The sequence below is a fragment of the Oxyura jamaicensis genome, chromosome 3, assembly GCF_011077185.1.
Source record: "Oxyura jamaicensis isolate SHBP4307 breed ruddy duck chromosome 3, BPBGC_Ojam_1.0, whole genome shotgun sequence".
Classification (NCBI taxonomy): Eukaryota; Metazoa; Chordata; class Aves; order Anseriformes; family Anatidae; genus Oxyura; species Oxyura jamaicensis.
The window spans coordinates 31,303,821-31,325,945 of record NC_048895.1 but is presented as its reverse complement, the minus strand read 5'-3'; the positions used below and the strand labels follow the sequence as shown (position 1 = coordinate 31,325,945).

Here is a 22,125-nt window from a genome sequence, read left to right as displayed (position 1 = left end):
ATAATGAGTATGAAATACTTCTAGGAAAATTTCCTTTTGAATGGCATTTCATACAAAATACTGCATGATAAATGATTATAACTATACATACAACTTAAGCCTCAAATATTTTGGTCTATCAGACTGCAGAATGAAACAAACTAAGAAGGTCTGCTACACAAAACCCTTACCTTTTGAATTTATAGCATGAAAAAAATAAGATACTTCAGCACTGCTCTCCTCTGAAATGACAAGACTATTATTAAGGCTCTAGACTTGACCCAAGGAATTTTTACTTGGAAGCAGGTCTGGAACTCTGAGAACTTACTTCTCTCACCCTAACAGACATTTATTATGTTAATTAGATACAGAAGCAGACCTGGAAAAGAATTTTAAAAATTCTCGCTTTCAGACTTCGGCACATATCATTCACATATCATTCATTTGTCTGCAACAGCTCATTTATCTGGCATTACTTGGCAGGAGTGAAAATGAATAAATATAAATGAGTATTGATGGCAGTTTTATTTATTTATTTATTTATTTATTTTCTGTTTGCAGAATAAGAAATACAGCATTAGTATGCACTGAAATAAACATGTGCTCTCTGACCACTTCTGATATTTACTTTTAGTTTCCTCTTGGTCAAATCAAGCTTTTTGAGGCCAAGGTTGAAGAAGTTGATAGATCCTGTGACTCTGATGAAGATTATGAAGCTAGTGGTCGCAGTTTATTATCAACACATTACACTGTTGTTGTCCACCCCAAAGATCAAGGACCGACTTACCTTCTTATAGGATCCAAACACGAGAAGGTAATGAAAGGACTTTTTAGCTGAGTTTCAGTAACATGTCTATGACTGTGATGCTGTGATATGAACATTTCCTGAAGATGAGGGGAAAGGGGATCTGCAAGTCATATGGCTTGTAGTTTGGTATTATAAATGAGAAGGAGCTGTTTCATGAGCATCGATCAGTCTGTGAACCAGTGCTATCATTAGTAACCTTTTTGAAATAGCCAAAATATTTAGGCTTGCCTACATGAGGTGGTGCTGTAGAATATTAAATGTGCTATAAATTGAGAATTTTGCTCATATTGCAATAACTTGTAGATAAACCTCTAGCAGATCTTCTAGAGAGGTTCTGGTACACCATGACCCATTTTCACTGTTAGGAGTAACAGTAGGAAAGACTGACAGAAGTGAGAGATATGGTTAAAAACATTATTATTGTTTATTTGCTATTGCTATTATTGCTTGCATTATGTGTTAACTAATCCTGTAGGCTTCATTTTGCTTTTTGGCCTAACTCCTCAGTTTAGCAGGATCTGGCAGTGATAAAAAGGCACTTAGGTTAGCTTTCTGAAGAAGAAAGGAAGAATTCACTGATAATTAGGCATGATTTCTGAGGGTAAAAGGCTTCACAAGAGAGCCCTGTCCAATTTTCCTTACTTAATACTTGCAACATAGAGTGGCCATGAGTACAAGTACAGGTGTGAAAGTGAAACAAAGGCCAGCTCCTTTGGGCTTCAAAAGGAGTGTATGGCAATGTTTAAAGTTGAGAGCAAAACCTTTGTGAAAAAGCTCTTTCCAACACAGCTGAATCCTTCAAAACCAATTCAACTTCTGACTTAATTCCTTTAAAACTTGATGTTCGGTATGTTTTAATGCTCTTAAAATCTGGAGGAATGAATGAGTTGCTGTGCATTTTTCTACTTTAGGACACATGGCTTTATCATCTCACAGTTGCAGCTGGAAGTACCAATGTAAATGTTGGGTCTGAGTTTGAACAACTTATTTGCAAATTACTAAATATGGAAGGTGATACCAGTAAGTTTCTTTTTGTTTCAACACGCTAATATTATAATACTTATCAGTTATATTGAGAAAATAATTATCCTAAGCTTTTAACAAAAATTTTTGTAATAAAAATCATTCAAATTATAGTTTCAGACATAATTCTAAGTTTTTAATAAATGCTTACATAAGTATTATGAGTTTTTTTTTTCGTCTATATAAGGCAGGTCAGTTAACCTTTTTTTAAGTTTACATTTGTGCTAACTTTCCAGCAGAGCTATCTGCTCTGTGAAACGGGATTATAGATACTAACATGCCCTATAGAACACTTTGAACAGGACTGATATGATAATTATTTAGAAGTTAACAGATACCCAACTCCCACTTGATATAGTGGGAGATTGTAATGCAACTAGGTATAGAACTGCATTTCAAAATTTGGATCTCTTAGGCTACATGAAAAAAGTGTTTTCCTAAAAGAAGACCATAGTCCTTGTATTACAGAGTTTTCCTTAAAAATCATTTTTATGTAATGGTTTTATTTAGTGAAGTTTCAGAATTCATGTTTCCGGTATAATCCATTTAGCTAGAGCAACTGTTCCAGTTCTGACTGCAGAAGTCTGTTCAGTGGGAAATAGCCCTCAATCTGCCTGTGCTAGAAGCAAGATTCCAGCGTCTTCTTAATTCATCTCTGGGGACAGTTCACCTTGATGTCACACTAATTCCCAAAACAGTGGCTCTCCATCACATCCTGTGCTGCTGTGAATAGATGAAGTAGTAGCTGTAAAAGGAGAACAGCACATACTGTTTCCTTGTGCTTGCTGGATCCGCAAGAAGCTGGTTTTCAAATTCTGAATATTCAAGCAGAAGTCTAACACAGACTCATTGACATTCTGTGCCAGCAAATTTAGGATTCATCTTCAAAACTCCTACTCATATAATTATTCTCGTATAAAACCTCATAAAGAATCTGGTCCTGAGAAGTTTTATGATTTTGTATTGTCTCACAGTTGGTAGCAAAAACCAGCAATCTTGCAGACTCATTATCATGATTTGAGATACAGCTACTAGAACTTAGAAGCCAGATCCCACTACCTGAGATGTAGTATCTTAAAAGCTTCACCTCACTGAGACTCTTTCTTGGCCCAACTGTATAGATAAGCACAAAGAAGTCGTAGATTGTGGGGAGAGGAAGATGACTGTAATTCAGCAATTTATCTTCTTGAAATTGATATACTCAGTCCAGCTAGTCTAAGGCATATGTGCAGTATAGAGGGCTGCAACTGTTCTGAATGAGAGAACTTTACTTAAAAACAAAAACAAACAAAGGGTACACTCAGAAACTTTATAATTTTTGCTCTGATTTCTTAAGACAACAAAGTTCATTTGATTGCATTTTTCACGTGTCTGTCTCTGCCACCCACAGTAATTTTTGAACATTGATTAATTTCAATTAGTTGCATTAGTGGCCCAAAGATAGCTGAATCCTTACAGGTGTTGTGAATCTGAGGTACCCGGCTAGGCAAGTGATTCAATTAATGTCATAACTGAGGAAAATACTGTACTAGATTCCAAATAATCCAGAAGATACTTATAAAATACATGATAGAGTGCCCTTTTCTTGGATTATAAATAATGATGATACAAGCAAACTGAATTTATTCTAAATTTATGTACTTTAAATGTGTTGTTATTTTCTTACAGACTCAATCTAGTAATTCTGTTGAAATGGCCTACCTCATTTCAAGCACCCATGTCAGAACATTATGAAATAGTTCAGTCTACAGATGTAAAAACCTAGCGAGGAAGAATCCATATTCTCAGAAACTGATAAGTGTTGTAGTAGACTGAACTAACCTTAATGCATGGAGGAGTTTAGAACTATTAAGGATCAGAATCTAGAAGGACAAAAAAGTAATCTGCAGAAAGATACTGTACTGACAAGAAAACAAAGATCGTTTGTGAAAAGAATAAACACCTGATAGAATATACAGTTAGATTGGTATTTGCTTTCCTTCTGAATCTACTTGTGAGGTTTTAGAAGACGTTCAGCTATTACATATTTAGGACATATCTTCATGTTAAGTCACTATTTAATGAGATGTTAAGGGATTCTCATGTTGAAGACTGCATTTTAAATGATAAATCTGATGCTTGCAGTCTTATAAGAAAGCTTTTTTTAAAAAAAAAACAAAAACAGAATTTAAGTTGATTGTTTGACATTTTGTTTCTCATTAAATGATGAGTAAAATACTGAACTTGCTGTACTGGATTAATTGCAGAAAGCACGTATTTTATCTGTTCAGCTTCTCAGATTTGGAGGCATCCCACCCTTTGCCACAGCAAAGAAGGAATCACTTCTCCTCTTACAACATTGCCATCAGAAGCTTTGCAAACTGAAGCAATTAAATTATTTAAGGTAAAACCACAGTAATTGCCTTTTTATTAACTGTCTAGCTTCAGTTTGTTTCTTGAAACTTTTTGTATTCTGGTTGGACCTTGTATCTTTCCCACTGAAAGGACAGAAAGGTGGCTGATACCTATGAGACAGAATGTGCAGCAATACCATTAACCTTCTTTCTCTTCTCTTCTGCCCTCACCCAGGTGAACTACTCCTGAGCATTAACTAATTGCCAGGATATAAATAAAGTCTATTACAGAGACAAAATAGGTTCTTGCTGTTCTGTACACAGTGAAAGAAATTACAGTTTGGTAAACATGGTGCTTGGATAAATGAGCATTCTCTACAGAGATTGCACAAGTGCAAAGACCAAATTCCCTGCAGCATTAAGTCTTGAAAATTTTGATGTAAGGGTTAGGATCTAGAAAGAAATTCATGTCAAGTACCATATGATCAGTTACAGCCATTTGTAGGCAAGCTTTCCAGCTCGTTTGTCTAAAACGTTTGAAGCACTTTAAAGAAGTAGGTCCACCTTATTTTCGGCAGTCATACAGCATGGAAATGTAAAAGGCAATGTACTTCCCCGACAAAAATGAATTGGTATCTATTTGGCGATCACTTTCTGAAATATGTTTCAGACCTATGTCAAACTACAGACACTTACCTAAAATAAATAAATTAGAGATGACTTGTGTGAAAAACTTTTTTTTTTAAGAGCTGTATTTGTCTTAAACCTCTCTATAGCTTTTCATCCATTCCGGTTCCTTTTCACCTCCCTTTTGCAGGTAAACTGACTGATTGTGATTTAAATTGTAGCACATTTTTGATAAGTAGAACGTCTAAAAGAGTTGTTGGAGCTTTTGGGTGTAATCTCACTTGCTTATTATTTTATTTCTAGACCTGCCAGTTGTTTATAAATGCTGCAGTTGACTCTCCTGCCATTGACTACCATGTATCTTTGGCCCAGAGTGCTTTGCAGATCTGCCTTATGCATCCTGAACTTCAAAATGAGATCTGTTGCCAGCTCGTTAAGCAGACTAGACGACGACATCCACAAAACCAGACAGGACCAGTACAGGTAACCTGGTATTTGTTTTAATAGTACTTATCTCAACAGCCATGATGTAACTACACAGACTGGTTAGAGTGGCAAAGGGTCTCTGTACATCCATAGCTTCTGCTTACTTAAAAGCAGATAAAATTCTGAAACAACATGTTGTTACTGCTGGGTCTTCCTGAAACAAAGCTGATGTTATCCTCCATCAAAGTACTCGCTTAACATGACTGTGCCTGTGCTCTTTTTAAAGGCTTGACATACAGTGGGCTATCGTCAAGTGAAGCGTTAAGACATGATACATGGAGCCTAATTCTGCTTTACTGCATCTTCCCTAAGATAGGTGCTGCATCAGGAACCTTGGTGGGCAAAACCATATGACAGATGTCTCTGTAGCATAAGCATGAAGAAAACCTGTAGTGCCATGCTGTGGAATTTCAGATATGCTTGGCTTTTCTGATAGATGTCACCTCTTTCTTGTGCTGTTCTGCATGCATCCTGCATGCTAGATTATGAATATATACTTAAAATTCTTCACCCTTGTCCACTGCCAGCATTTCAGTGGTATCTAAATATGTAACAAATCAATGAATTGAAATTAAAAGGAAAGGCAATACTTATAATCCATGTGGAACTAACAGAACTGGAGTAACAGTGCATGTGATACAGTCATAGCTACAGAAATAGGAGATCAATCAGAAAATGAGAAAGGAAATCACCGCTTTAAGGCTTTTGTAATGGACACAGTTTTCTTCGGATTTCCTCTAGAAAGTAGGACATGACCAACAGGCCTACCTGTTACCTAGAAATGGCCCTTATTTGGAGTATGGACAGCATGTGAGCACTGCTAAAATGTCCACTAAGCTTTTATAAAAGACATAGCATATGCACGTCAATGAGCACACACTGAAGTTACATATGTCTTACGGAATTTAAACTAACCATAATCCGTCTTTGGTACTTGCAACCACTGCTGAGGCCTTCCCTCCAATACAGATAAATAAACTGTAGCCATCATAATCCACTGGCATGATATTTAAGGGTTAACCCATTCTGTAAAACATTTGTAGCTTCACACATTTTAAGTCTTAAATTATTAACTCAGTCCTGCTCCCACACTTATTTCTGCTACAGTTTCTTCCTGAAGCAGAGGTGATGCTATCCTCCATCAAAGTACTGCTCTTTGATGAAAAGGAGTATCTCTGGCTGTGCTGTCAAATTTTGATACACTACCAGGCAAGTCAGATAAACCAAGATAGAGAAACCCCGTTTTCTGAATTTCAGTATGAAGGATTGGTACAGTTGTGAGAAACGAAAGCAAAATAAGCCTGAATCCAGAGTACATGAGAGCAGTGTGCATTAAGTGAAGGCTATGGATACATAATGAACAATAAAAATAACACCAAAATAATGAATAATTGTATTTTCAGTAGTTCCTGACTACTTTGTGGGAGGAAAATGTCTTATGGGTTACTTCATTATATATATGAACAGGGGAGCTGAATGAAAATTGCACAAGCTGCTCCTTACATCTTAGTGCTTGGGTTGCAGCTGTTGTATATTTTTCCTGTGTATTAACTGCTTTTTGTGCAGACTGATTTACTTTCACATTTCTGGCCTCAAAAGAAACACGCTGTACACAAATAAATAGAGAGCATTTTGGCCTTCCAGAGGTGACATGCTCATTTATTCAGCTTTTGCTCTGTTTTGTTTTTTTCTTCCTGTTTACAATCATCTGTTACTCAACTTGGCACAGTAAGCTTCACTGCTGGCCAGCAGCCACAGCAGGAAGTTTTACTTTGTAAGAAGTTTAAAACAGTGAATGTCTTCCTTTTGTCCAGGGCTTGCAGCTCTTGGCTCTCTGCGTTGGACTCTTTCTGCCCCAGCACCCATTCCTTTGGCTTCTTAAACTTCATTTAAAGAAGAATGCAGATTCCAGGTGTGCCTGAATATTGTTAGCCAGCTAGTTGACTAGTCTTTCTTAAAGTATCTTATTTCCAATCTTTCATTTAATATTTCATTTTGTTGGACATATATTGTAAAATGCATTTGAATAGAATTGTGTTTTGTTGCCATGAAAAGGTTGTACATGCTGCTTCTGTGCATCACTTGGAAAAGTTATCCTTTGTTTTGAAAAATAGTCTGCAATGGAATTCTGACTGTAGGTTGCAAAAGCATGGAGACCAAATTGTAGCAGTTGCACAAAACATTCTGAGCCATGTTCATCTTTGGCACAATTCTGTTAGTCTCAGTGGACTTACTCTCATAATAATACCACATGGAAAAATGTTGGAAATCTTGTTGTGAAATGTAAATGCTCTTCCCATTTGGCATGAGAGTTTTACTCACAGTTTACTATCCTTTCAGTCTGTCCCAAGAATTGTCTTATTTCTTTTTTTGTCACAGAACTGAATTTGGGAAATACGCAATATATTGTCAGCGATGCGTAGAGCGTACCCAGCAGAATGGAGACCGAGAAGCCAGACCTTCCAGAATGGAAATTCTTTCAACTCTTCTAAGAAATCCCTACCACCATTCACTACCCTTTAGTATTCCAGTACATTTCATGAATGGCATATATCAGGTAATGTTAAATAGACCATGAAATCTAAGTGCTCCTTAACCTATACTTTCAGCATATATGTGAAGTATATCAGAAACAGAATTTTAAATGTTAAGGTAAATATTGTTCAACTTTGATCCTGTGCCAGTGCTAGCAATGGTGGGCACAAGGTATTTGAGTTTGATTTGATCAATGAAGAGTAAATGTTTGGGAAAAAACACTTAGGAGTGAGAGATAAGAATGATGTTTCTTATTTAACCTGGCCACCAGATGAATGAATTAGACTGAAGGAAGAAGAAAGGTATTAAATTCCATTTCCTTTCTTAAGATACCTTTAAAGTTAAATATCTCACTGAAGGCATTGAAACACAGCTATAACTTCCATTATCAGCCACAAAGGATAACCCTGTTTGTTACAGAACAAACACAGCTTCATTCTTATCCACTCAGACTTCATCAGTCATGGCCTGTAGAAAGCTTTCCATGGGCTTCTGTACATAGGAGTGGAAGTCCTGGTTTTTGTTTCTAATGGTGAGAGAGCTTGCAAAAAGAGTTTTTTTGTTGTTTGTTTTTTTAACAATTCAGATTATTACAAGACATAAAGTGATTTTTTTTACATGAAATCAAAACTGGATTGAATAATCTTTTTATTTCAGATAACAGAAGAACTCTGTTTTTTCCCCTCTAAGTTTCTTAATTGCTTACTGCATGCCAAGAAAAAGAGAAAAATCAGCATGTATTTAAGTCACCCTAAAAAGTTTCAAAAATGAAGTTTGAGGAAGAAAAGGAATAACTGCTCATTTATTTATATATTGCTCAAAATGCATCTTCTAAGGGCTATGAAAGTTGTAATTAAATAAATAAATTACTTCTGTGGGATCAGTAAATAACCGATTTGTAAGTTCCACTGATGGTAAGTTATCCACAGAGGACGGAATGGATCTTAAGTTCCCATTGTTATTCTAGAGGTACTATGCTTCAAAATTTTAGCTTTAATTCTTTTTTTTTCCAAATGCTTGATAGCAAAAAACATTTTGGGTGCTTTTATAGGTTGTCGGGTTTGATGCTTCTACCACAGTGGAAGAATTTCTGAACACCTTGAACCAGGATACAGGAATGAGGAAACCAGCGCAGTCAGGATTTGCACTGTTTTCTGATGATCCCTCTGGCAAGGATATAGAGCACTGTCTTCAAGGGAACATCAAGGTAAATAAAAGCCTTTAATGAGCTGTGCATATAAAACAGCAAAATATCTTCATTTTACAGAGCTCTCTTCAGACAACGTAAAGTATTTTCAGGCTGAAAACTGTCTTTTTTCTCCTCATAATGTGGAAGATGAAAAAAAAACACTTTTTCAATTATTGAAATTCATTCAGTGAACTATATTTAAAAGCATTGTCTGGGAGACTGATATTAATCATGGAAGTAACAGCTGGGCTAAAAAAAAGAGAAAGCAAGCTGTTACTAATCACAGTCCTTTAAAACCAAGAAGTAATTGGAATCCAATGTTCGCTTAGAGATTTCAGTTAGCAGTTCTGGTGTAGCCCCAAAAGATGACCATTTGAGGTCCAAAAAGTCATTGATACTAGGATGGGGATCTTAGGGAATATTTTTTTTTTAAAAAAAGAATGGATTCCTTATCTAAATACAGAATAATTAGGGTTCAGGAAATTTCCATTTTTTGGCATATCATTGTTCTGGATCTTAGTTACATCTATTACTAATAATAGATTATATGCAGTCAAAATTGGCAAAATTCAATATAATGTATGTTTTAGTAGAATATTCTTCAAGTCTTTTAGCAAAAAATAATTTTTTTTTTGTGCTTCTATCGAGTAGTCTTTCACACTCTTCAGCCAATGCTCACAGCTGCACTTTGAGTTACAAAGGAAGGTACAGCCAGCTCTTAATGACACACAACCAGAGTCATCTATCAGCTCTGCTTTCCCACCAGAATAATTACCATGTGGAAAGCAAAATATATTTTTAATGTACTTACTTTCTTGGTAAATGCAGCTTTAGAACCTGATTGCGTTACTGCTTCCAGAAAGGTTCTTCTGTGAAAGAACGGTGCCCTGAAGTCCAGCAGGACTCACTGGACCTCTGTTGTGCCTCCTCCCAGTCTGCCCACATCCACCGCTTGTCAGAAACCACTCTCAGTGCACTTTTGTTAACAAACTTCATGCAAACATCAAAACAAACAGTAGAAGGGGCCTGAAAATCTCCAGCATACAGCAGAAAGAGAAGGCAGAGATCAAAGGCATTTGATTAATTATATAGCAACACTTTTAGTAGAATTACATACTCATTGGCTCCTGCTAAATCAAGTACCTGTCCTTTCCACATAAACATATTATGGCTTATTTCCAAAGTTAGGGTGTGTGTTGCAGGATAAACAAACAACAGAAAAGCTAATTATTAAATGCTCCAACTAAGAACAGCTAGTAAAGTTATCTTCCAGTTAGTTTAAAGATTAAAGCTATGTAAGTTTCCAGTATGTAATAGGTAAATGATATTAAAATAACTAGGCAGTTTTTATTCAAATTTTTTGAAAGATTAATACAAATAAAAGTTACTTTCTTACTGATTTCTTTCTAGATCTGTGACATTATTTCAAAATGGGAGCAAGCCTCCAAAGAACAACATCCTGGGAAATGCGAAGGTACAAGGACTGTCCGCCTTACTTACAAAAATAGGTTTGTATAGGAGTTACAACATCTCTGCCTTGACTCAGAATGTTTTTGTTTGTTTGTTTGTAATTTCTTCAGTTTATTCATATGAAAAATACTGGCTGACTCAAAACTTGCAATAAAAATAGTAAATGGGTGTAACTAGAGCAATTAAAAAAATATATATATAGTGTGGTGGGTTTTTACCTCAAAAAAGGGTGAGGAGGGTGCTAAAAAAAAAGGAAGGGCAAGGTTGAGTTCAGAAGACTGAAATTAAGTATTTGCCCACTGGTTTAAGTACAAGTGCTGTTCTGCTAATGTGTTCTGACACTAACGTAAACATGTCACATTCAGATACTACCAGTCCTCAGGGCTAACATATGTCCCCATCTTCTGTATTTAATAACTCTCTGTCTTCTCTGCAGGCTTTATTTTTCAGTTCAAGTCCATGGGGAGACAGACAGAGAGAAGCTGCTGCTAGTCTATCAGACGAACGATCAAATAGTCAATGGACTTTTCCCCGTAAACAAAGAACTAGCAATGGAACTGACTGCTCTTCTGGCTCAGGTAATCCTGGTGCATTAATGGCTCACACAGCAGTTTTACAGATGGAAACATTAAATTAAGGAGGTGGTCCAGGGTTGCTTGGCAGTCGAGTGGCCTTCATCTTTTATATGAGATAGTGCAAGAAATAGTCTGGGCTGGAATCTTTGTGTAAATCTAACTTCGGTACTTCAGTGGAAATGCTCTACAGTGAGCACTACTACTGGCACCAGTATGGATAAAGCTTTATTTACCCTCCTTCACAGTCAGGCCCTATTTGATTAAGTATCATCTAATCACGTATCATTTCTTTATTTGCTATTCTTTAAATTATTTCTGCAAGTTAATATACCAATTTAACAGCTGTTTAATGAAACCCTAAACCTCCTTTACTAGACGTGGTCTTGATAACATCTGTTTTATTGAAAAAAAAAATAGACTCAAGCAACGGAAGGTTACTGAGAAAGTTACTTGATGGTGTTGCTCAAATCTAAACTGGCTTGTGTAGTTGGAGATGTAGCAATCTCAGAGCAGAACTAGATAGTATTATACCCTGTATTTGTACAATTTATATTTGATACTTATTTTTTCTTGCATGGTAAATACCAAATAAAATTACTTGCATGGCCTGTATCAGTAAGAAATACACATTATTGACAAACTGTTTCTAATTTTCCTTGGTAAGACAGAAGAAATAAATACCCAGCAAGAAAATTACCCTGCAGTAACCAATATTTTTCTTCTTTGTGGTCTTACCCTTAGGTAGAAATTGGGGATTTTGAAAGGCCTTTCTCAACGCCAGCAGGGCAAGTCACTTCCCAGTCCAAGTCCAATCAAACATTAAAACAAGTTTTGGAGAGATTCTACCCGAAGAGATACAGGCATGGTTGTTCAGAGGAGCAGTTAAGGTGAGACGTATTTTGCTGTTGACATTCTCTAAAAACTTAGCAGTGAAATGAGGATTTTTTAAATTCTCCTAAGGTACAACTTACTGTTCTGCCATATTTACCTACACCTGAGGTTGAATCTTATATTCTTGCTGAACTAAGAAGCCATTTACTCTGTACATTTCTAATCTAAACGGAGTATCATCATTAAGCATGCATTTGGTAAAAGCTTTAGAACGGACAAATTACTACATAGTGTTACAAACCCCAGAGATTTTGAAATTCTTATCTTTCTTACTCACCAAATCTAAATTTAAGCCTGTGCATAGACTAAAGAACTACTGGAAGTGAAGGACATGAGGGTCTGATCTGAATGTTTGCTATTCAAATGTGCAATGTTTTGCAGCCAGTCAAATTGGCAATACGGTAACTTGGTGGACTTGCTATAAATATATCACCTAATATAAAATGAATCATTTGCAAGTTACTTTACTCAGCACCTATTCATATAAAGAAAAGCAGAACAGTGTAAAAAAAGTGTAAAAGTCAATGTCTTACCAATTTTGAAGTCCAAAACACATTTCTGTAATGTTTTCCTCATTATCCCTACATGGTTGAGAGTTTAAAGCTGTTATCATACACAAAAAGCAACACTATTACATACTCAGAACATAACAGGGACTTTCAAAAGTATACGCTCAGCAAATAAAAAGTTACACAATTAATTTCAGAGAACAAAGTTTAAGAAGCACTAGCTCAGTTAAACTGTTCAATTAGTTCCTAAATGATGAATTGCCAGATGCTGGAAGTCTATAGCAGGGAAAGGATCCCTCTATACCCGTCGTGTTTCCTGTGTTCTTTGCTAAGGGTGCAGTTTGACTTCATAAACTTCCAGTAAGGGTAAGTTGCAAGTGAAGGATCTCTCCTTTACAACACATTCCCCCTCCCTTTTCTGGGGCTGGATCTTGTGGCTTCAGGGTGAGTAATTCCTAGAATTCCGAGTGCTAGAAAGGTATGCCAAGTTTTTTCTGGAGGATTCATTTTCCATGGGATCATTTTATAGAACCAACTCACCTTGTAGTCACAAAATAAAAGAGTCAGTGTGAATGCAACATGCATCAGAAGCACCCTTTCTGGTAGCAGTGCCCAAATACACTGAGAAAGAGTAACGTTAAGCTCTATCTTCCACATCTGCTACTAGCCACAGGTAAAGGTAGGTGTTAAGCTGGATGGATTTTTGGAATGACAACTGGCATTGCTGTTGAGTACTGATAAAATTAGATTGATTACCTCAGAGACACATTAGAAGCTGTACTTGAATCTCTTCCTTTATGCTGTTATTGCTACATCAATATTTAATGATAATGTTGCAGTAACGAGAAGAAACTTTGTCATTCTCATGTTCATAAAAATACTAAATGGTATTTTGGATTTTTTTGATACTGTGTAAGTGATAGTCGTAGCATTAACTTAAATTATCGTTTTAACAAATTGATTTTTTTTGCTCATTAAACTTGCTATGGGTAAGCATTTAAATTCCTTTCAATAACTAAATTACATATTTCATTTCAACAGACAGCTTTGTCAGCGATTGTCTACAAGATGGATGGCTCTCCGGGGGCACAGTGCTGCAGACTGTGTGCGCATTTATCTCACTGTAGCCAGAAAATGGTCCTTCTTTGGTGCTAAATTGTTTGCAGCAAAAGTAAGAAACTTTACTGAATTTGAGTGGTGTGGGTTTTTTAATATAAATATGATTTGCAGAGTTTTTGGAAAACTCTTTGTTGAGAATGAGTGTGATACACGTGCTGATTTAGTCACTTGTCAAATTACTAATTTGTTTAAGCCACTCTCTCTTAAACCACTGGTACCTTTATTCTCTTGATTCAAACAACTGTGTTAAGTAGAATTGTCACTTCACCCATTATGTCTCATTAGGTAATCCCTATATATATATATATATATATAGGGATTATATATATATATAGGGATTATATATATATATATAGGGATTATATATATATATAAATATATATATATATATTTATATATATATATATATAAGTTACCTATCAGCACTCTGTTCTTCACATGCATAGAGTAGTGAACAAAATTAAAAACTTCTTTTAAAATTTATTTTATTAGTGAGACTGTACATTTTATTCGACTACGTACTGGGAGAAGCTTCAGGAGCATTAGGTTGTGTTCACAGTTCCACCACTGGCCTACTTACATGGCTTTGTAGTTCCCTCCCAATGTAAATCTCAGTAAGATCTGTGGATGAGAAAAGTTCTATTTTACCTTACTGTTAATAGTTATTTACATATTGTCTCATTTTGAAGTAGTAATTAAAGAACATTTCTCTTTGTAGCCTATAACAACTTCCTCACTTGAGAAGTCCTTTGTATGGTTTGCTGTACATGAAGATGGCATAAGCATCCTCGATTACAGCACTATGGTAAGTGACTATTTTTTTAATTTATTTTGGTCAAAGTAGATTTTAGTACTGAGTTTGTAGAGAGATTCACCAGCACACTACACAAAAGATGGCATTAGACTTCTGTGCTGGTGGTATCTAGTCTTTTCTCATAAAGCAAAAATTTGTTCCTTTCAAAATGCTTTCATGTTACCATTATAGGAGTACTAATAATAGAAATAAGTAACAATTTCTTTGCAATGAATTTATTTTTATTTATCGGATACAGTTTTTCTATCTTTTAATTAAATGTTAATGTTTTAATCATGCAGATGTCAGGAGATCCATAGTTACAGTTCTTACAATAACATTAATTTTCTTTTCCTGAAGACTTCATTTTCCATTATTATTCATAATAAATACACTCTGCAAAGTGCAGTTACTTAAAAAGATTGTTATTTTCATTGTGTTATTTTTGTTTAATAGTAGGTAATATAACCCACTGTTATTTAATTATGTCGTTTTAGGCTCTGATTTTTCTTTGATTTGCAATAAAAGTTTTCACAGAAAACGACTCATGGTAATCAGTGTAAAAAGGCAGTGCCTGAGAAGATCCCTGCTTTAATTTATATCCTGCAAAGAAAGAGAATGGCATGTTGCTATTAGCAAGTGCTAATATTGAATATCAGAAAATTAAAATCTCAACTTCATAATTGCATTGATACAGGCCTTTTCATCATGTTTCTCTGTTGTTAAAAAAAAAAACAAAAAAAAAAAAACAGTAAAACAAAAAGCAAGAGGAGAGCGAAGAGCAGCTATACGGTAGCTGTATACAGAGAAGGAGCAAAATGAGCTTGCATCAGACTGCAGAAAGCTCTATAAACACTGTCTGCTCATAGAGCTAGCTGTGGGATTTCTGCAGAGCACTGCCTGTTTACAGTGCAGGCAGGCCCTGCCTTCCCTTTAAGGAACGCTCCGTTTCCAGAGAATATCCTGATTTTCTGCAGAAAGGATCACAGGTATCAGAACTGGTGCTGCAAGGAGCAGCTAATTAAAAACACTATTTGGAAATAAGGACAAAAAGAGGTGTAGTAATCAAACAAGTTAAGTGAGTTATCATATGGCTATTGTCTCATGATGAATTTTTGAATATCTTAAGCATATTAATATGATGTTAATAATAAACCAAATGCTAATCGTAGACTCAAAGGCCGCTAGCGTGGTGTTGAACATTGAGCAGTAAGAGCTGAAGGAGCAAAGCAGAGGAGCTTTGAAGAGCATTTATGTACCGTCGGAGATGCGGAAAAAAAAGAAAATGGAATTTACATTCAGTTGTGTGTCTGTAAACTGTATCACTGCCCAAAAAGAAATTCTGGAGTTAAATCACTTTAGATGTCATACACCTTCCCATTGAACTTGCTTAAACACTACTTCAATTTCAAGTGGAACTCCTGAGAGTAGCTTCTCTCAAAGTTAGTCAAGAGTTAGTTAAACTGAATTATAGACTTAAGTTGAAACCTGCTCTTAAGAATCTAATGATCTAATTAATTTGGAATAGAAATAAAAGTCTAACTAAGGAGAGTCTTGTAATCTACAGTGGAAGTTCCTCATTGTGAAAGTCTGGATGAATCTATCCCAAAATTTACAATTAATTTTAAGATTCATAAGAGGCTAACAACATTTTGAAAAATACATGGGCAGTTATATTTTTAAGAGATGTATTTGTCATAATCTGTTTTTCTTGCATTGACCTGCTTATACTTTGGGTTTTCTTTTTTAAGCGATTGACAGTTACATACACATATAAGAGTCTGATGACTTTTGGAGGCTATCAAGACGATTTTATGTTGGTTGTTAGTGATGCTCAGATAAAGGACAAAGCAACTGAAAAACTCCTTTTTGCCATGACAAAACCCAAGGTTGGTATATTACCTGAAATAGTTCCCCACCATCTGCTACTTTTCTACTTTTTCTAGTGGTTAATCCTTAACAGATGTGAAAGATAAAACACTTTCTTTATTCCTAGCATTCTGAGATTATTGACTTTGCCAGATGGCTTTAGAGAAACGGCAGTATAAGAGCTAACAGTGTTAATACTGATCTGTTTTCTTTTCATGTCCCTTTATATAACATTCCAAATTTATCATATAAGTACATAGTCTGTCTGATTGATCAGCACCATAGATTTTTAAGAAGTTGTGTTTCTGTTCTACAATGGAATTGTAGAATACAAGATCTGAAAGATCTGTCACTTGTTAAAAATTCTAGGATATTTTTGCCTTTGGTAAAGGAGCTGTCAAGCTTTTTAAATCTATATTCTCTCATTCGCTGGTAAGATAGACTATATTTAAAACAAACAAACAAACCAAAAAAACCAATGTGAAGTCTCTTGCTGTTATTCAGAACAATCTGTGAAACAGAATGTGAAATTCTACATACAGATTTGGGTAAAGTCATGACTCTTCATACAGCTAGACTTAGTAAAATACATCTGTTCAAGTTTCCCTTCAACTGTGCCCTTCGGGCAAAGTTGGGCGGAATGCAAAGAGAAAATACAGTAAGTTCCCAGATGTCTTCATTCCTTCGATCTACTCTGGAACTTGAGTCCTCGAGCTCTAGTTATTTTCTTGGAAAACTGAGGGAACACATCACAAAATATTTTTGATTTTTCTAAGAGCATCATCTTTTGGACTTCAAAATACCTCTCAAAGTTGAATGAAAGGAGTGACCTGTTTGAATCATTTAAGGCTGAAGACAAAGTATCCAGCATACTAATAGGAATAACACTATATTATTGGAAAGCAGTGATAGAAGAAAGCTTTAATAGGCATTTCATCTCTCCCCATCATTAGTCTGTTTGATAAAGTAGAAGTACTTTTCCAGCTGATTGTCACTAGCTAGAAAGTTAGCTATTTTTTCAGCAGTCAAAACACGTCACTGTATTTTTCAAAGAGACTTGTATGTACCTGTTACAGATTCTTGAGATCACTCTACTGATTGCCAGCTATATTAACAACTTTCATCAGCAAAAAGGAGCTGCTCATCACCTCTCTGCTCCAGCATTACTGACACCTCAAAGTGGACAGAAACTCAAGGAAATGGGAAGTCAGCCACTGCTCACCAACAACAGGCCAACTAAATGTCCAACTTTGTTATGAAAGTGTTACCTGTCATGGTAATGCATCTTTGCTACATGGTTTCTACACTGATTGAAAACCTTTTGATATAAAAGACATACTGCATAAGCAGGTTTGTAAATGAAGGAAAGGAGGATGGGTTTACAATGTTTATAGCAGAAGGAACCCTTTAAAGCCCTGGCATGAACTGGAATGATGAAGATGAGCCGATTTAAGAATTCTACTTTACAGGGGGTGGCTTGTCCCTGTAGCTCAAAAATAAATGTGTCTGTTGATAGTAATGGGGAAGGGTGGCCTTGGGAACAATTGTATACATTTTAGTCATTTTCCAGATATTTTCTCAGGGACCAAACTGTCTTCACCTCTTCAGCTGCATTTTTAAAAAAATACAAATTGTACAATCTTCATTTTTAAAGGATTTTTTGTTTTAAAAAATGTCAAATAGTATATTTTCCATTTCCGTCACCCCTCTTTATTTTGCAATACAAGCACCACTGGACTAAAAAGAGCAAATTGTTTTAGAATTGTTTTTTCATTAAAAAAAAAATGTAAACACATCAAGTAACTTACAAATCTAATGAGTACTAATGAGTATTCTCCCACTGCCACCCTTTTAGCCATTTTTATACAGCTATTCTACTTGTCAAATCTCCAGCCTTGGCCTGATATGTTTCTAAATAATCGCTGTCAACCCCAGCCTTTTGGAAAAAATCTAAATTGAACAGGCACTGTATTTAGTATAGTTTTATTGAACTTCTTTAATCTAGAAATAATAATATAATCCAGATGCAAGAATGACTCAATTCAAAACAAAGGAATAACACAGAAAGCCATTGCTTGAATTGTTGAGCTTGGAGACATAAGTGACATATGAAATGCCATGTATATAATGTATGTACAGTGATACAGAATAATATTTTGTAAAAGATGTATTTGTTGTTTTTCATTCTATATATTTCGTATTATAAAACTATAATGTTCTTGCACACTAAAGGTAAGATGTTGAATCTGCACTATTGGACTTGGGAGCACTTTCTGGTTACCTTTTTCAGCTGCACACTTCAGTGCTGTGTAGGGTCAAGTACATAGAAATGACACACATTTTAAGTTCCAAACCTCACATTTTAGCTTCTGTGCAAAGAAACCACTTCTGCAGGCTCTGAAATAGATCAGCAACATACTCTAATAATTTAGGTCCAACCGTAGAGAGTTAAACATGGATAATTGATTTATCTATATTTCACAATTTCCACTTCTGCTTATGCTGATGATCATTGATCATTGATCACTTACTGCTAACCTTCATCATTTTAGACTTCAGTAATTTCATAATGATGAATATTAATATCTGAAGGTTGAAAAGCTTCTTTGTTTTATGACATTTCATATACACACATACACAGATTGAGAGAGGAGTAATTTTCTGTAAAAGGTAGGGAGTATCTTCCTGAAGAATTGAAATTGTAGATACAGTTTGCAAAAAGAACATAATATTAAAAAGTGGAAAGACAAGTTGGCTGGCTGACTTGATAAATACATTTCTTATGAAAGCTCTCAAAATCCTGCCACAAGCTACTAAGTCTGCAGGATACTACCACCACTTTATGTCTTGGTGCTTTGTCTTGAAAATCACAAACATATAACAAACATACTATATCTGGATGCTTTCATGTTTGAAATGCAGAAAGAGCTTCCTGCTAACTTTCAGCCTTCATGAGTAGTTACGCCATTTCTCTTTCAATGAGGCAGGGGCGGCAGCAGCATGTTTACCGCCTAGGGGACAGCAGATCTGCCATCATCAGGGAAAAGCACACAGGAGGCTACAAGAGACCCTGACCCTGGCACTGACTGCAGCATCTTATTGTGCAGCATCCCCAGGTGAAGCGATGCAGGTAGTGTGGTGCAATTGGGTTAGGAATTAACATCCCTTTGAGAGCAGCAGTATAGTTAACTTCTGGATAATTATGGGGGTGGGTGACGGGACTTGCAAATTCAAACAGATGGTACTGCATCAGTTATACTCAGGTTGTAGTGTAAAGCTTCTCAAATATGCTTAGAATGTTAATTTACAAACAAAAAAAGTCATCACAAAATTATGATAGCAATCAACCTAGAATATTCCAGCTAGCAATTATTTCCTAATTGTCCATTAGGACATAGATCGAGGCATGTCACTAGTGAGTTTCTTCATGTAGTTTTTTTAATCTTTGAATTAAATTGGTTAGTTTGGAGACAAAATGATACACATTATACAAAGCTGATGTGCAGATATTGAGTCTTTTAAACAGATTTAATTAACAATTGGTGCCTTACATACAGCTGTTTTATAAAGTAGCATTCAATATATGTAGTATGGCTTTCCTTCCTGCTTTTAGGTAGATAATTCAGAAACTGCTTGGCTTGTTAGGGTTAAGCTCCTGGTGATGCAATATATCCCTAAATCATAATGCCAGAAGCAATCCATGTTCTAGTTTCCCTTTGTTTGGCAGCACCCTCCACACTTAATGTGACTGTTTAATTAGGATGGGTCATCATTAATCCCATATACAGTCACATTACCAGAAATACTGCGTAATTTTCATGAAATAAATACACTCAGAATCACAGCATGACCATACAACACTAAACAGCCAAGTTTTTTCCAGGATTTTGATTGCAACAGCATGGTTTCCATAGTCTGGTAGTAACCTCTTCAAGCAAACATTTTCCTAAAATTAACAGTCAGCAAGGACAGTCTCTTATACAGACAAACACACTTCAACAGCGTGGCTTGAAGAGCTGTGCAAGTCTCTGGGGGACTTGCTCTGTGTTAAGCTAGCCCCAAACCTATTTAGAAGATACCACACAATGTAAGTGTGAAAAACTGAAAATTTCAGAGTCAGGTAGTTAATCTATTCTGCCTTCCCCACCCAGCTTGAGCCTCATGAGTGATCCACATTCAGTCTTAGCCTTGAATCATCCATCAAAACAATTCATAACATGCTACCTAATCCACGACTAAAGCCCAGGCAGGAACTAGACTTTTCTCACCTTCTGATCTTCAGCAGCAGTGACGAAATGGGAGATGTGAAATGAGCAGGAAGATCTGGGACTGATGCTGAAGAACTTCTCATGCTCAAAGCTTGCAGAACCTGGGTTGTAAAACATTCTCAGGGTGAGATTAATAGGTAAGCACATGGAAGGAGACTTCAGTTTCCATCACAAGCTTCAGAACATTTTGTGCTTGCTTTGAGCATTCAGTAACAATGATCTGTATAGATAGCCAGGGAATCTGAGCTTGACAATGACTGAAAGATCAGTGGTAAATCTCTATATATAGAATCACATGGATTGGAAAATAACATTTGGAATACAATAAAAATGAATAAATACAAGTATGCCTTGTCAATCGTTGTGCAGCAGGATTAGCAAGCAAACTTCAAATTTCTAAAACAAGCAAGACCTAATTACTCCTGTAGTACAGCAAGCAAATGATAAAACTGATTTTTTAATGCAATCCACAAAATTAGTGTTGTGCTGTTATTTTAGATTGAATGTTGCTATATTTTTTAAAAAAGGCATATGTTTCCCTTAAAAAAAAAAAAAAACGGCTAGGCTGGTAGGTATTCAGAATTGGAGTTACTTCTCAGACCATTACAGTTTTACAGTTTATGTCCTAGAGGAATAAATTCATCCTTGCATAAAGGAATGCACCACTTAAACTTCTACATAAAACTTTAACAGTCCATACAGCTTAGTGTGATCCATTAGCCTGAGTTCATTTTTAACTAAGGTGATTAGTAATTAAGTAACAGTGAATTAGGAGGAAAAAGTTTTTCTTTACTGTTTCTTAGGCCATGAGCAGCAAAGGAAATGAAACAGAGTGAGATGAAACTTAAAATACTGAAAACTCTAAATTCATTTCTGGGCTAGACTTCAGCATAGCTTACTAATTAATGCCCCTACACTGTGTTTCCCAGCCCAGATTTGTACTGCAGCATTTTCCAGATTTGCCACCACTCTGTCACTGAGTAAATAGCTGTAAAAATGCTTTGCTTTTCAGTGCCAGGAGCGATTCCTACATTAGTTTTGCTTTGTTTGGCAGAGACACAGTAGTTTCGTCCAGAGTTTTTGCCACTTTTAACTGGTGATTATAGATTAGCATTGGCTTCGTATACCAAGATAGCAGAAATGCCCTGTGGAAATGAAATTCATGAAAGCAATGCATTTAGAAAGGCATCAGCATGGCCTGCCACTTTACAACACTAAATAATGGAGTTTCTTCCTGATTTTTAATTAGCATGGTTTCCACAGGGGGTCAGCAAATGCTTTAGAAGAGCCATGTAAAAACCTCGAAGTGAATTAAGAGAGGGGAACATAATCAGATGAAGACTTCTGGAACTGCATCCGAATAATTATGCAAGTTAAACTTAGAAAAAAATGTTTTTAAAGAACAAGTATTACAAAGGGTCTGCCTCTTGCTGTATAAGCCTTCTTTGGGGACGGATGAAGGAGTTGAGATGAATTCTGAGTGAGGCCCATTTCCTGGTTTTCATCAAACAGGCAGGAGATTGTTTTACTTTGTTTTTTCTACCTCGCTCTCTCAAGACACAAAGCAGCTACTCAGCTACAGAAGGCAGCTCCAATTGCTCTTCTGGATTGTGGGTCACCTCCCTGACTGGCAACACTCGTGACCTGCCAG

The 22,125-nt window shown here is 35.9% G+C and overlaps 1 protein-coding gene across 3 annotated transcripts in view; it reads left to right on the top strand.

Moving 5' to 3' along the window:
• PLEKHH2 (pleckstrin homology, MyTH4 and FERM domain containing H2) overlaps positions 1-18,955 on the top strand; it is a 53,848-nt gene extending 34,893 nt beyond the window's left edge. For all 3 annotated transcript variants that reach the window (XM_035322229.1, XM_035322228.1, XM_035322227.1), the window contains exons 17-30: positions 614-793; positions 1,699-1,807; positions 4,081-4,193; positions 5,074-5,253; positions 7,071-7,168; positions 7,636-7,813; positions 8,843-8,998; positions 10,391-10,488; positions 10,887-11,028; positions 11,767-11,912; positions 13,467-13,596; positions 14,263-14,349; positions 16,089-16,226; positions 17,283-18,955. In XM_035322229.1, the coding sequence (XP_035178120.1) occupies positions 614-793; positions 1,699-1,807; positions 4,081-4,193; positions 5,074-5,253; positions 7,071-7,168; positions 7,636-7,813; positions 8,843-8,998; positions 10,391-10,488; positions 10,887-11,028; positions 11,767-11,912; positions 13,467-13,596; positions 14,263-14,349; positions 16,089-16,226; positions 17,283-17,465 (1,938 nt within the window). In that variant the 3' untranslated portion in view covers positions 17,466-18,955. The remainder of the gene's footprint in view (positions 1-613; positions 794-1,698; positions 1,808-4,080; positions 4,194-5,073; positions 5,254-7,070; positions 7,169-7,635; positions 7,814-8,842; positions 8,999-10,390; positions 10,489-10,886; positions 11,029-11,766; positions 11,913-13,466; positions 13,597-14,262; positions 14,350-16,088; positions 16,227-17,282) is intronic.
• The last annotated feature ends 3,170 nt before the right edge of the window (positions 18,956-22,125 follow it).